At 36.4% G+C, this 13,505-nt stretch overlaps 1 protein-coding gene across 7 annotated transcripts in view; it reads right to left on the bottom strand.

Moving 5' to 3' along the window:
- The window catches only part of AKT3 (AKT serine/threonine kinase 3), a 279,622-nt gene that overhangs the window by 135,396 nt on the left and 130,721 nt on the right, over positions 1-13,505 (bottom strand). For 4 of the 7 annotated variants that reach the window (XR_009729912.1, XM_061382512.1, XM_061382509.1 and 1 more), the window contains one exon: positions 5,440-5,565. The exons of 1 other annotated variant lie outside the window; for it this stretch is intronic. Coding sequence is in view for 2 of the 6 variants with exons in the window: in XM_061382509.1 (XP_061238493.1) it covers positions 5,440-5,565 (126 nt within the window). In the remaining 4 variants the exon portion in view is untranslated. Of the gene's footprint in view, positions 1-5,439; positions 5,566-13,505 lie in introns of those variants that run through there. 2 more of the 7 variants (XM_061382515.1, XM_061382514.1) reach the window with 2 other exon arrangements.

The raw sequence follows: 13,505 nt of genomic DNA, 5'->3' as shown, positions 1-13,505 counted from the left end.
CAGATGGCTAACAAACACATGAAAAGATGCTCAACAACACTCATTATCAGAGAAATGCAAATCAAAACCACTATGAGGTACCATTTCACGCCAGTCAGAGTGGCTGTGATCCAAAAGTCTACAAGCAATAAATGCTGGAGAGGGTGTGGAGAAAAGGGAACCCTCTTACATTGTTGGTGGGAATGCAAACTAGTACAGCCACTATGGAGAACAGTGTGGAGATTCCTTAAAAAACTGGAAATAGAACTGCCATATGCCCCAGCAATCCCACTGTTGGGGATACACACTGAGGAAACCAGAATTGAAAGAGACACATGTATCCTAATGTTCATCGCAGCGCTATTTACAATAGCCAAGATACGGAAGCAACCTAGATGTCCACTGGCAGATGAATGGATAAGAAAGCTGTGGTACATATACACAATGGACTATTACTCAGCCATTAAAAAGAATGCATTTGAATCCATTCTAATGAGGTGGATGAAACTGGAGCCTATTATACAGAGTGAAGTAAGCCAGAAAGAAAAACACCAATACAGTATACTGCGCATATATATGGAATTTAGAAAGATGGTAACAATGAGCCTATATGCAAGACAGCAAAAGAGACACAGACGTAAAGAACAGTCTTTTGGACTCTGTGGGAAAAGGCGAGGGTGGGATGATTTGAGAGCGTAGCATTGAAACATGTATATTATCATATGTGAAGCGGATCGTCAGTCCAGGTTCGATGCATGAGACAGGATGCTCAGGGCTGGTGCACTGGGATGACCCTGGGGATGGGATGAGGAGGGAGGTGGAAGGGGGGTTCTGGATGGGGAACACATGTGCACCTGTTGCTGATTCATGTCAATGTTTGGCAAAAACCACTACAATATTGTAAAGTAATCAGCCTCCAATTAAAATAAATAAATAAATTTTTTTTAAATCACTGAATTTTCAAAGGTTTCATTTTTTCTCATCTCAAAAGGAAAAATCTGGACTAGACGTTTTCAGAAATGCATTCAAAACCTATTATTAGTGCCTAAGATATAGGCACTACGATATATGATATAAAGATCTTATAATACTAGGCTCTTTCCCCTAAAATAACTCACAGTTCACTGGATGAGACATACACATGAACAAGACAACCAAGAAACGTGATTAACAACAAAAGATAACAGCTTTGTGAAGGACAGAAAGGAAGAATTTACCAAGGAATGAGGCTGGGGATTTAAATCTGAACTGTCTTAAAGGATGAAAGAAAAATATTATTCCAGCAAATAGAAGACAGAGGGAACAGCATAAAGGCTCAGAGTAAAAATGCTACATAGTTTATACAGGAAATTACAAACAGTTCAGTACTGCCAAAGTGTAAATGGACAGCAGAAGAGAGACGAGCAAAGAGCTGAAAGCGGAGGCCAGGATGAGATCTTTGTGTGATATATTAAGGAATCTGGACTTTATCCAGCAGGATAAAATGAAGATCTAGGGCCGGGCTTTCACAGGTTAGCAGCATAGTTAGGATTTAATTTTAGAAAGATCACTTTGACATTCATGGGAAGGAAGAATATGAATGGTAGAAACTACAGGCAGAGATCTATAGTTAAAAATCGATAGCAGAGATGATGAGGGCCTATTCTAGAGATTAGAGAGAAGGTCAAGAAATAAGAAGACAGACCAGAAAGCCTAGAAATAAACTGGGAGTCAGATGAAGACACGAGGGAGGAAAAGGCATGAAACAGATCCAGGTTTCTGCTCAAGACAGAACTGAGGTAGTGAATACGGGGGGGAAAGTTAATCAAATTATCTTCAGTTCAGCTTAAGATTTGTTGCCTCCAAAAATATCTAGGCAGAGATGTCCAGTAGTCAGTTGAATATAGTAAAGATAGCAATCTAATGCTCAGAAAAGAGGCCTGCCCTGAAGATACATAAGTGTGGGAGCAAGCTGTATACTAGGAGGAATTGAAACCTTATTGTGAATGTGACCATCCAGGAAGAGAGTACAAAGTGAGAACAGTCCTTGGCCAGAACCCAGTTAGATATCCAAATGCATGCAATAAGTCAACCAAGAAAACCAGCAAAGAAAAGCATCTTAGAAAACAATGAGAGATCATCCCAAGAAAGAAGTAGTAATCAAAACTATAAAATGTCCCTCAAATGTAAATCCAGGAAAAGAAGAACTAAAAAAAATGTCTCCTAGTCTGAGCAGTTAAGGGGTCACTGGAGAACTTACTGAAAGTAGCTTCATCAAGCAAATAAAAAAGTTAGACTGAAGTGGACTGAAAAGTAGAAACAACTAGTATAAAGACATCTTTGGGGAAATTTTGAACTAGAAGAAAAGGAATCTGAAACTTAATGAAGAATGGAAAGATCAATACCAAGTCCCATCTAGTTCTCTTACTTTATTATTTTCATACAAATAAAAAGCCTATTTTGGTAAAGTTTCATTAAAACTCACAAAGATTAATCTTGAAGTACCATATTTTAATTATAGGGGGAAAATAGGGGACACACTGTAGCTATATATAACATCTCCCAACATAACCTGAGTATGCTGCACCCTGTATTCCTGGCTCCTTTCTGTCATATGCTGAAGACAGCTAGAACCAGTGGGAGACTACTGAGTAACTCTCTCTGGCTCTTACTGTTCCTTCTCTTAATACCTCACGAAAACATTCCTTGTTACCCTCTGCCTGAAATATTCTTGTCCTCTATTTTATAATAATTTCATTCCCATTCACTCTTCAATGGCCTGCTCAAACTTCCCTCACAGAATCACAGAAAGCTAGAGACAAAGGGGACCTTACAAATTCATTCAGGTGTCCTCACCATGCTGATGAAGGGACTAAAGACCAGAGACTGTGAGAACGACCTGCCCAAGGTTGTACTCATGGTTTTTGGTAGAGCTTAAATTTGAACTATTTCTTCAACTAGGGCCCTTTTCACTACACATTACTATCTCAGGTAATTATTGCAAGGAGGCTTCCCTGATAGCTCAGTTGGTAAAGAATCTGCCTGCAATGTAGGAGACCCTGGTCAGATTCCTGGGTCGGGAAGATCTGCTGGAGAAGGGATAGGCTACCCACTCCAGTATTTTGGGGCTTCCCTTGTGGCTCAGCTACTAAAGAATCTGCCTGCAATGCAGGAGACCTGGGTTCAATCCCTGGATTGCGAAGATCCCCTGGAGAAGGGAAAGGCTACCCACTGCAGTATTCTGGCCTGGAGAATTCCATGGACTGTATAGTCCATGGGGTTGCAAACAGTCAGACACGACTTTGACAAAAACAAATTATTGCAAACTTATGACTGCGATAAGTCAGGCGTTAAAAACAATCAGTTTAAAACAGTTTGTTGTAAGATGCATGTTATTAACATGTTTCCTGAAATTAAGGAGCTGGTCTATAACTTCGCTTATTAACTATCCACAACTACTTGATTATTCAAGTAAAGATTACAGATGCCAACTAATATTGATTTCATGGATAAGCTGACTGTCAGTCACTAAATAGGTTCTCTCCTCAAGAGTGCAGCATTTATTTCAGCCTCTGCCAGTGGAAGTGTTGGAGCAGATGTTGGCAGACTGTGACATACAGTATGTCTTTAAAACTTGTTGGGGTGTGAAATTTCATAAGGTCAAAAAATGCTGCATTTTGATCAGCAGATACAGGAGTTCTGTACTTTATAAATTATTTCAGACAAACCAGTAATAGCATTTGCTAGTAAAATAGACAAACTAAGAAACCACACTGGCTTTAGGTCAGATATGATAATGTACACTGCTAATGTTTTAAAAGCCAATTTCTATCACTTTAAACCAAACACTTGCCCAAAATGTCTTTAGAAAGAAAATGTATTCATAAGTCAATACAAAATATAAGGTATTACTTCAATTGACAACAGGATTTTTAAAATAATTTTCTACTAAGAGAAAGCCATAAGTATCTAATGAGCCATTTTGGTGGAGAAAAAATTATTTTCTTAATACACAAATATAACGGTATCTTCACTTTTTAAAAAATGAAACTCCCTATGGAAAAATCCACTTACATAAACAGGAGGTTTTTTTTTTTAGTTAAAATGATTTCACAAACTTTTTGGTTTATTGTCCTACCTTATTGTTTAAAAAAACTGAAAGTATCCCCCCCAAAAAAAAGACTGTGGCACTATATAATGATAAAATCACGTGTATAACATTCGAGGATTTTTATCATTTTGGATTTTCTGATGCTGCTATATTTTTTAACTGATTTTTGCTTCAATTTTCCCTCATATCTTTCCAAATCATGACTAATAGATAACTGCATACAATCAATGGAGAAGGCAACAGCACCCCACTCCAGTACTCTTGCCTGGAAAATCCCATGGACGGAGGAGCCTGGTAGGCTGCAGTCCATGGGGTCGCCAAGAGTCGGACACGATTGAACGACTTCATTTTCACTTTTCACTTTCATGCATTGGAGAAGGAAATGGCAACCCACTCCAGTGTTCTTGCCTGGAGAATCCCAGGGACGGGGGAGCCTGGTGGGCTGCCGTCTACAGGGGTGCAAAAAGTCTGACACGACTGAGGTGACTTAGCAGCAGCAGCAGCAGCAGCATACAATCAAAATTAAAATTAAGAATGGTGTGTCTAGTTAAAGATTTTATCACAAACTTTACCTCTTATGCAAGTTTATTTTAACTTAATATTATGCTTTAAAATGTTTTACTCCTGAATTAACACAGAAAACCCCTTTCATTGATTAATCAGCAATTTAAACAATCTGAAAGTCTGGTTATAACAATTATAATCACCATCATCATCATCATCTTTCAGTTTATTTTTGGCTATTTTCAAGAAAATATATAATTCCTAAATAAGTTTAAATTACCAACTTATTTAGAAATTTGTAAGGAAGAAATAGTGTTAGATATTTGTAAGGAAGAAAAATATACCACAAACAAAATCTTCTCAGAAAATAATGTTTAAGATAAATAAATCATTTGTTTCTTATCATACAATCAATCAAATCACTTGTTTCTTATCATACAATCAATCAAAAGGGTTAAGATTATGACAGGAAACTTCGATTAGAGGTGCACTAAGAACTACAACATCTTACAACCAAGTTCAATCCAGCAGTCAAGTTCAATCCAGCAGTCAAGTTCAAAGGTCTCTGTTTACATTTTAAAGAAAAACTTGAGGTATGTACCTGGGGAATGGTTTTTATCACAAAGTTCTAACTAGGAAAAAATTATACTATTTTGGATTATATAAGACCACACATTATAATAATCTATGGAATCTTTCAGTTCCAATGCTAAGGAACTGAAATTCTATATAAACTGAAAATTTATCTGCAGTTAAGAACAAACCTAAACTTTTTCATAGGCTTTTCACATATCTCAAAGTATCTGACACATACAGCCATACAAATAAATAAATACAAGGTGAATCAACAATTGTAATTAACTTACTTGCTACTGAAAAGTTGTTGAGGGGATAAGGTAAATCCACATCTTGGGGTTTCTCTTTATATCCTATGAATGAGCCATCTGTCTTCAAAAGGAAATATCTTGGCCTCCAGTTTTTTATATATTCTCCTACATGAGGAAAGCATGCATGTTAATGCTGGGGGAAAAATGAACAGCAGCTTTTATGTGAAAAAATAAATTATGGTACAATATATGTCCTACAACACTGGCCTCCAAAAATTTAGATAGGCAATTTTCTTTTAACTTAGCTTACAAAAGGAAATACATAAGCCTGCAATTAAGATTCAATAAAAACCCAAACATGTTTTGTTTCTAATGATTTCACACTTTGATAATTCATTTGCACCATTATTTCTTTAGAGAATCATTCAACTGAGTACACATTTTGTTCAGTTTTTCATATCAGATGGTTGTTAGAGCATATTTTCAGTCGTCTTAAAAAGCCTTGGTAAATAAATCATACGCACAGTATCAAGGAATTTCGATGAAAAACACTTATCATAAGAGGGACATGAAATAGATGTTTCTCTTCCATGTACCACAACTAATCGTGTCATTTTTTAAAAAGAAAGGGAAAAGGTCTATTTTCATTGTTAAATCTTGAGCATAACTTGTTTAAACAACATTCTATTATTAAAAGGAAAATAACTGCACAAATGCTGTAAACAAGTCAAGGAAATGAAAGAACATGGGTTAATAGAGCTTAAAAACCACACACGCATTCATACACATAAATGTAAGACCTAAGAACACGTGGTTAGTGCCAAGCACATAATAGTCAATAAATGTATATTCTATCAGATTTTGATACAAGCTATCAACTAGCTACCAAAATATAAATTTTTAGCATCAAGATCACCATTTGCTTACTTCACCCTTCTTTTTAATTTTAAGCAACAGAGGCACTCCATGATACTGTAAGAGCTGGAAGGCTCCCTGGTCTCAATTTTCACTTCTCTACCAAATATTTCTATCTGGCTTTTCAATCTCAAGTGCTTAATCACAGAACTACAAAACTTTGAAAGCGGTTCAGCTTTCCCTTCAAATCAGTTTCTCCTGACATCAGTTATCTGAGCTCAAACCTAACATTTGACTGTTCCCTCTCATCAGTAGCTAAGTCAGTACTGACTTCACTGCTGCTGCTACTGCTAAGTCACTTCAGTCGTGTCTGACTCTGTGCGACCCCATCGACGGCAGCCCACCAGGCTCCCCCGTCCCTGGGATTCTCCAGGCATGAATACTGGAGTGGGTTGCCATTTCCTTCTCCAACTGCCTTCACAAGTCTCTCTTATTTAGCCAACCTAAGATGCTCTAACACTTTACATCTGCCTTTCTGCTAATGCGCTGTGACTTTTCTCCCATTCTACTCGCCCCCCTTCCATCATAATGCATCTATTATCTCCAGATAATTCTAATGTCCTTATATACTGCTTTGATGATATCACTTTTATGCTCAAAAATATTCTCCTTACTGTTTAGTATCAGTCTCTTAGTATAAAATATGAGTTCTCCCATAATCTCACCCCTGACATGTATTTCAGATGTGGAATCATTCCTCTGGGTCTGCAATTCTCCAAATTTTCACCTCAGACCTCTTTACACCCTTAAATATTTTTCATACTTAAATATAGCCAATGAATTTTTCTGTATGTAGATAACAACTATAATATTTACTGTATTGGAAACTGAAAAGGAGAAAATTTAAATTTTTATTACTTCCTTTAACAGTAAAAAAATAAACTCATTGCATGCAACATTAATATTTTTATGACAATAGTTTTACTTTCTAAAACAAAAAAATTAAGGTAAAGAGCTGAATTGCTTTACATCTTTGCAAATCTCTTTAATGTTTGGCTTTAAACAAGACAGTCAGAGTTTCATATCTGTTCCTACATCTAAACTGTTAAAGTAATATATTTTTGATTGAAATATTTTTAAAAAATCTAGCCCAAACAGATAGGTAGTTGGAAAAGGGATGAGTGTTCAGATAGTTACGGATGTCTTTCTTTGATACTACACCAGCATTTGACAAGCAGTCATTTCTAAAAGGTTACCTGCAGCGTGGAATTTGAAACCACTATCGATGAACTTTCTGTACTTTGCTATATAAAATCCCTGGGTCTGTATTTCACACCGAATGAATCTTTTACACGCTGCATGATTTTCTAACAGCACACACTGTTCATTCAGGAAACACTGGTCCACCAAGTTATACTGATCTTCCAAATACTGACTCAATTCACTACACAATCACATTCAGTACCACTACAAATCTTATCAGAAAAGTAAGCAGTGGGAAGCTCTGCAGCTCATGACAGCAGATATGTTCTCCAAAATCGTACTCTTTGCTTTAAAACTCAGTTTTAACCAATGGAAATAAATACTGTCAGTTCATTTTTCTTAAAGTTATACACTCCAAGGGCCCAATCTAGTGCCTGCCACTTGATGATGCTCAAAATAACTTACTAAATGAGTAAGTGTATATATGAACATCTTCCCCCACAAGTGTATAAGCATACGAGAAAAACTTAAGGGAAAGAAAAGGGAAACCTGACACCACTCGTAACTTTAACTTACTTAAAAATACGGCCCTAATGTGAATAAACACAAGCAAGATTTATAAAACCAGAATGATAAACCCACAGTTCTCATTAAAAAAAGCAAACAGATCCCTTAATTGTACTTATTGTTTTATTTTTCTATTCATATTTAAGTATTCATATATAAAAATTAAAATCATTAGATGTTCTCTAATCAGTGATGTTATATTTATATTTCAAATGCTATTTTAAAACAATAACTTGTACTGGTACAAAATGCTGTAACTTTGATAAGCTAAATAATAACAGTTTAATAACTATACCAAAGATAAAATGAAACAAATCCATTTTGTAAATTTTAAAGAAGAAAAAAATCAGGAAAACATCATTTTTTCTTACACAACATTTCTCCTTATCTTTTAAGAGTACTAAATACATTCTTTTAAAAACTGTATAATTAAAAGAAATGTCAAGTTTTCAATTCTAAGAATAATTTCCTATCAACCACTAAGAATTTACATGTGTAGATGAAAGATACAAAACATCACCACAAAAATTTTATCTTCTTGTTAAACAAATCTTATGAAATTAAAAACATTTTGTGGCTTATAGCAGGTTTTCTGATTAACAAAAATTTCTTTAAAATAAGTCTATTATGCATCCCTGACACATATTACTCAAAGAGTGATAGTCATTTACCCAGAAGAAAACTGAAGTTGAAATTTCCCTTCTTTATTAAATAAACATTAAGTATTTCTGACAAAATTTTATTACTAATTTTGAATTCAGTTAACCAACAACTGTACTGTCATGCTAAGCTAACAGTGTATCCCAAACTTTCAATGAAGACTCCTGAATGTAGTTTTCATTTTATCATTTTCCATCCATAATATGAATGGACTTTCTGAGAAATTATCCTAGGTGCTAGGAACACAGTAGCAGACCAGAAATAATGGCCTCTAATTCATAAAGCTTATATTCCAGTATTATACCAGATTTCTAGTGCCCACTAAAATCTGGAGAAGGGTTATGAGTTATTTCCTGAAAGCAAATCCTTTATTATAGGTTCCTATAAACATTCTTAACTAAAGCTCATGTAATAGCATGATGTGTTGGTCTAATTAAATATTCATTTTTGAGTTCCAAGAGGTCTAAAGAAATGGGCCTTACAGAGGACACAAACTCATAAGGTATCAATAAAACAAAAAAGTAAGCTTATTGCTATGTACTAGACCCAGTACAAAAGAAGGATAATATTCCTAGCTTAAAAGAATTTTTAAAAGTTACAGCTTTTCCCAACAGTTTGGAAAGACACTGTGCACACTGGCAGCAAAGCAGAACTGTTCCTGCAGCCTTGGGACTCCCAAGAAAACCAGCTGCTTATGGAACACCTTCTTAACTGACTCAGCTTAGGCAGTGGGAGTTCAAATAAGGCACATCTAAGTCTGCTCTAAAAATATGGCCAAAAAGTCCAGGCTTTCATAGAGGGTAAGTTCCTAGAATAAAGTTACCCTCTCTGCCACCATTCTTTTTTAGACAGACTAAAATAAAAGGCTTCTCTGGTGGCTCAGTGGTAAAGCATCCACCTGCCAACGCAGGAGACGTGGGCTCCATCCTTGGGTCAGGAAGATCCCCTGGAGAAGAAAATGGCAGCCCATTTCAGTATTCCTGCCTGGGAAATCGCATGGACAGAGGAACCTGGTGGGGTACAATCCATGGGGTCACAAAAGAGTTGGACACGTCTTGGTGACTAAACAACAACAAAAGTTAGTCACATCTTATCTTTTAAGCATAGCATTTACACCTAAGTTTGTACCTCCTGCATTAAAACAAAGTTGCATCATACTTTTTTTATTCATAGCCCATAGATTTCAACTAATTTAAAAGACAGCCTGGTTATAATGAGGAAAAAGTCTTGTTAAATAAAGCAGCAGCATTTATGGAGTACCAAGTCTTCTGAAGAGACTGTTCAACAGATACCCATCAGTATAGATTCAAAATGTGTATGCACTGTCATGATTAACCTTTAGCAAGCACCACAGTCACACCTGGACAAGATGTCTATCGCAACTTTCTATCTGCCTTAATGGGTCTTTCCAATTCATTCATACTCGTTGGCTGGAGGCTTTGTATATTTTGAAGTATGCTGTTACCAATACCAAAACATATTTTCTAACAAAGTTTCTGATATTTTGACTTCTGTAGTAGACTGAATGGTGAACCCAAAATATATGTATACACCCTAATCCCTGGAAAAACATCTATCTGTTTCATTAACTACGCTAAAGCCTTTGACGGTACTGATCATGACACATAGTGCAAAGCTCTTACCTGGGAATACCAGACCATCTTAGGAATACCAGACCATCTTACCTGTCTCCTGAGAAACCTGTATGCGGGTCAAGAAGCAACAGTTAGAACCTTGTATGGAACAACTGATTGGTTCAAGACTGAGAAAGGAGTACGACAGAGCTGACTACTGTCACCGTGTTTTCTTAAATTATACTCTGGGCACATCATGAGAAATGCCAGGCTGGATGAGTTAAAAGCCAGAATCACGACAGGCGAGAAAAACATCAAAAACCTCAGATATCTTGATGATACCACTCTAATGGCAGAATGCAAAGAGGAACTAAAGAGTCTCTTGAGGGTGAAGGAGAGTGAAAGAGCCGGCTTAAAACTCAATATTTAATAAAAAGGCGGAAGCAGCCATAAAATCAGAAGATGACTGCTTCTTGGAAGGAAAGCGGTGACAAACCTAGACCTTGTGTTGAAAAGCAGAGACGTTATTCTGCTGACAAAGCTCCATGTAGTCAAGGCTATGGTCTTCCCAGTGGTCACATATACGGTTGTGAGAGCTGGAGAGTAAAGAAGGCAGAATGCCAAAGACTGATGCCTTCAAACTGTGGTGCTGAGACTTCTGAAAGTCCCTGGGACAGCAAGGAGATCAAACCAGTCAATCTTAAGGGAGATCAACCCTGAATATTCACTGGAAGGACTGATGCTGAAGCTGAAGCTCCAGCTCTACTATTTTGGTCATTTGATGAGAATGGACAACTCGCTGGAAAAGTCCCTGGTGTTGGGAAAGATCGAGGGCAGAAGGAGAAGAGGGCATCAGAGGGTGAGATGGCTGGATGGTATCACTGATGCAATGAACATGAACTTGGGCAAACTCCAGAGACAGTGAAGGACAGAGAGGCCTGGCGTGCTGCAGTCCATGGCGTCACAGAGTCAGACACAACTGTGACTGAACAAGAATCCCTGGAAACTGGGAATATTACTTTCTTTGGCAAAAGAGGTTATTAAGGTAAGGATTTGAGAAGTGGGGCTTTTCAAAAGAGAAAGTCATCCTGGACAATCTGTGCATGTGTGCTCAATCACGTCCAACTTTGTGGCCAGCCAGGCTCCTCTGTCCATGGAATTTCCCAGGCAAGAATACTGGAGTGGATTGCCATTTCCTCCTCAAGGAGATCTTCCCAGCCAAGGGATCAAAACTGCATCTCCCATGTCTCCTGCATTGGCAGGCAGATTCTTTACCACTGAGCCACCTGGGAAGGCCCATCCTAGACTATCCGGGTAAGCCCTAAATCCAATTACAAGTATCTCTAACAGTGAAGCAGAAGAAGGTTTGACACATAGAGAAGGGGAAGAGGCAGTGAGAAAAAAAGAGACAGAGATTGGAATGATGCACCACAAGTAAAGGACTAATTGAAGACACAGAAGCTGGAAGAGGCAAGAAATGGATTCTCCTCTAAAGCCTTTACAGGAAGGTTTACACCTAGATTCTAACTTATAACCACTGCTTACACCTGCGGATATATTAATTCTAACTTCTGGCCTCCAGAACAATCAGAAAATAAATGTCTGTTGTTTAAACCCACCCAACTTTCTGTAATTTGTTACGCACACCTAAAAAAACAAATGAAGCTTCTCAACACTACAACCAAAGGCTTGTAAAGGCTTGTTTACAGAAACAAACAAAAAACTGAAAACTGAAACAAACAACAACAAAAACCCTATTGATTAAGTTATTGGCATAAGTGTTACAGAGACTCAAAGTTAATACTTTACACATAGAGAGGGGAAAATCCACACCACTCTGATAAAAACAGAATCCTACTTATGAAATGCAGGGTTGGAAGATGCTGTTTACTGGAGTTCAGTTTTACTTAGTTATGATTTTAGATTCTGGGCTTTTGCCAACATTCTTACCCTACTTAATAATTTACTTCTTGTAATCTCTTAAAAATAAATTGAAATTCTGGTTTCTGTAACAGATACAGGTGATACAGGTTTTAAAAATACCAATGGTCACTCATGCTTGTTATAACAAAAGCTTCAAAAGCTAGTCATTTGCTACTAATAACAAAGAGGCTGAAGGCATTCTCACATGAATGTCAGGAAAGAGACATTACTGTTTTGACTCATCATAAAGCTCAGTTTCCTCACCTGAAAAATGAGAATCAGTGCCTACCTAAAGGGTTTGGAAGGACATAAAAAGGACTTATAACATTCTCTGACATATGGCAAGTGTTAGATTATTATTGCTATTATTAAATGAAGCCACAATCATTTATTGTAGTATCATTTACAATTCAGCTACAACCTCACATTAAATAGTCTACTAATCAATACAGCACTTATTCAGGCGTATTTACATAACTGAGGCAACAGGCAGCAATCAGCAATAAATTTACTTCACCAACAGAAAAAAGTCTCCTTAGTTTCAGGTATATAAAGCAAATCCTATCTAAAAAAATAAAAAAAGTTATCCAGGGTCAAAACACAACACTGATTTAATACGTTCATTTCTTTTTTAAGATAGGGACAGGATATCACAGAAGTAACTACTCTTCCAAAAAAAAAGCCAAAGTCTCAGGTCTCTCTGAATTGTTTTTATTAAATGACAAACATAGGGCACAGTATCATGAAAATACAAATATTTTAAGAATTTCAAAGAAGTGCTTTAAGCCAAAAAATGACAGCTTCCAATAAAAATAGATGTACATAAATTTAAGAAACTATTAGTCTTAAATAAAAGTCTTCATGAGTCAGTTTTTACCTAAGACCAAAAGAAGTTTAATGTTAATTTCAGTGTAAAATTTTATTTAATTTTAGGGTTCACAATATTATAAATATTCTGCTGCTTGTTGACAGATGCCAACCAAATTTACGCATATGAGCTACCTAAAAGAAAACACAGCAGAATCTTTTTTCCACTAGTGGATTTTCATAAATAAATATTAGCACTATAAACAAACAAATACTGAATATATAATTCATAATAGTGTGCTATATTGTAAATATAACTAAATATAGTTACTGAAGAAATGCATGATGATAAACATAATATTTGCAGTTCTTAAAATTGCCTGTTACGTTTTTACATAGCAGATCCAAGTATTACATTCCAATTAGTTCTAAGAAAAAAAGCCCTATTTCTGTCCCTGAGGGAGTAGAAGAAATATTTCTCTCACTGAAATTATCATCATCCCATTTCATAGATGT

Source organism: Bos javanicus, chromosome 16 (assembly GCF_032452875.1).
Source record: "Bos javanicus breed banteng chromosome 16, ARS-OSU_banteng_1.0, whole genome shotgun sequence".
Taxonomy (NCBI): Eukaryota; Metazoa; Chordata; class Mammalia; order Artiodactyla; family Bovidae; genus Bos; species Bos javanicus.
The sequence above is the reverse complement of the archived record's forward strand: the minus strand, read 5'-3'. Positions and strand labels throughout refer to the sequence as shown.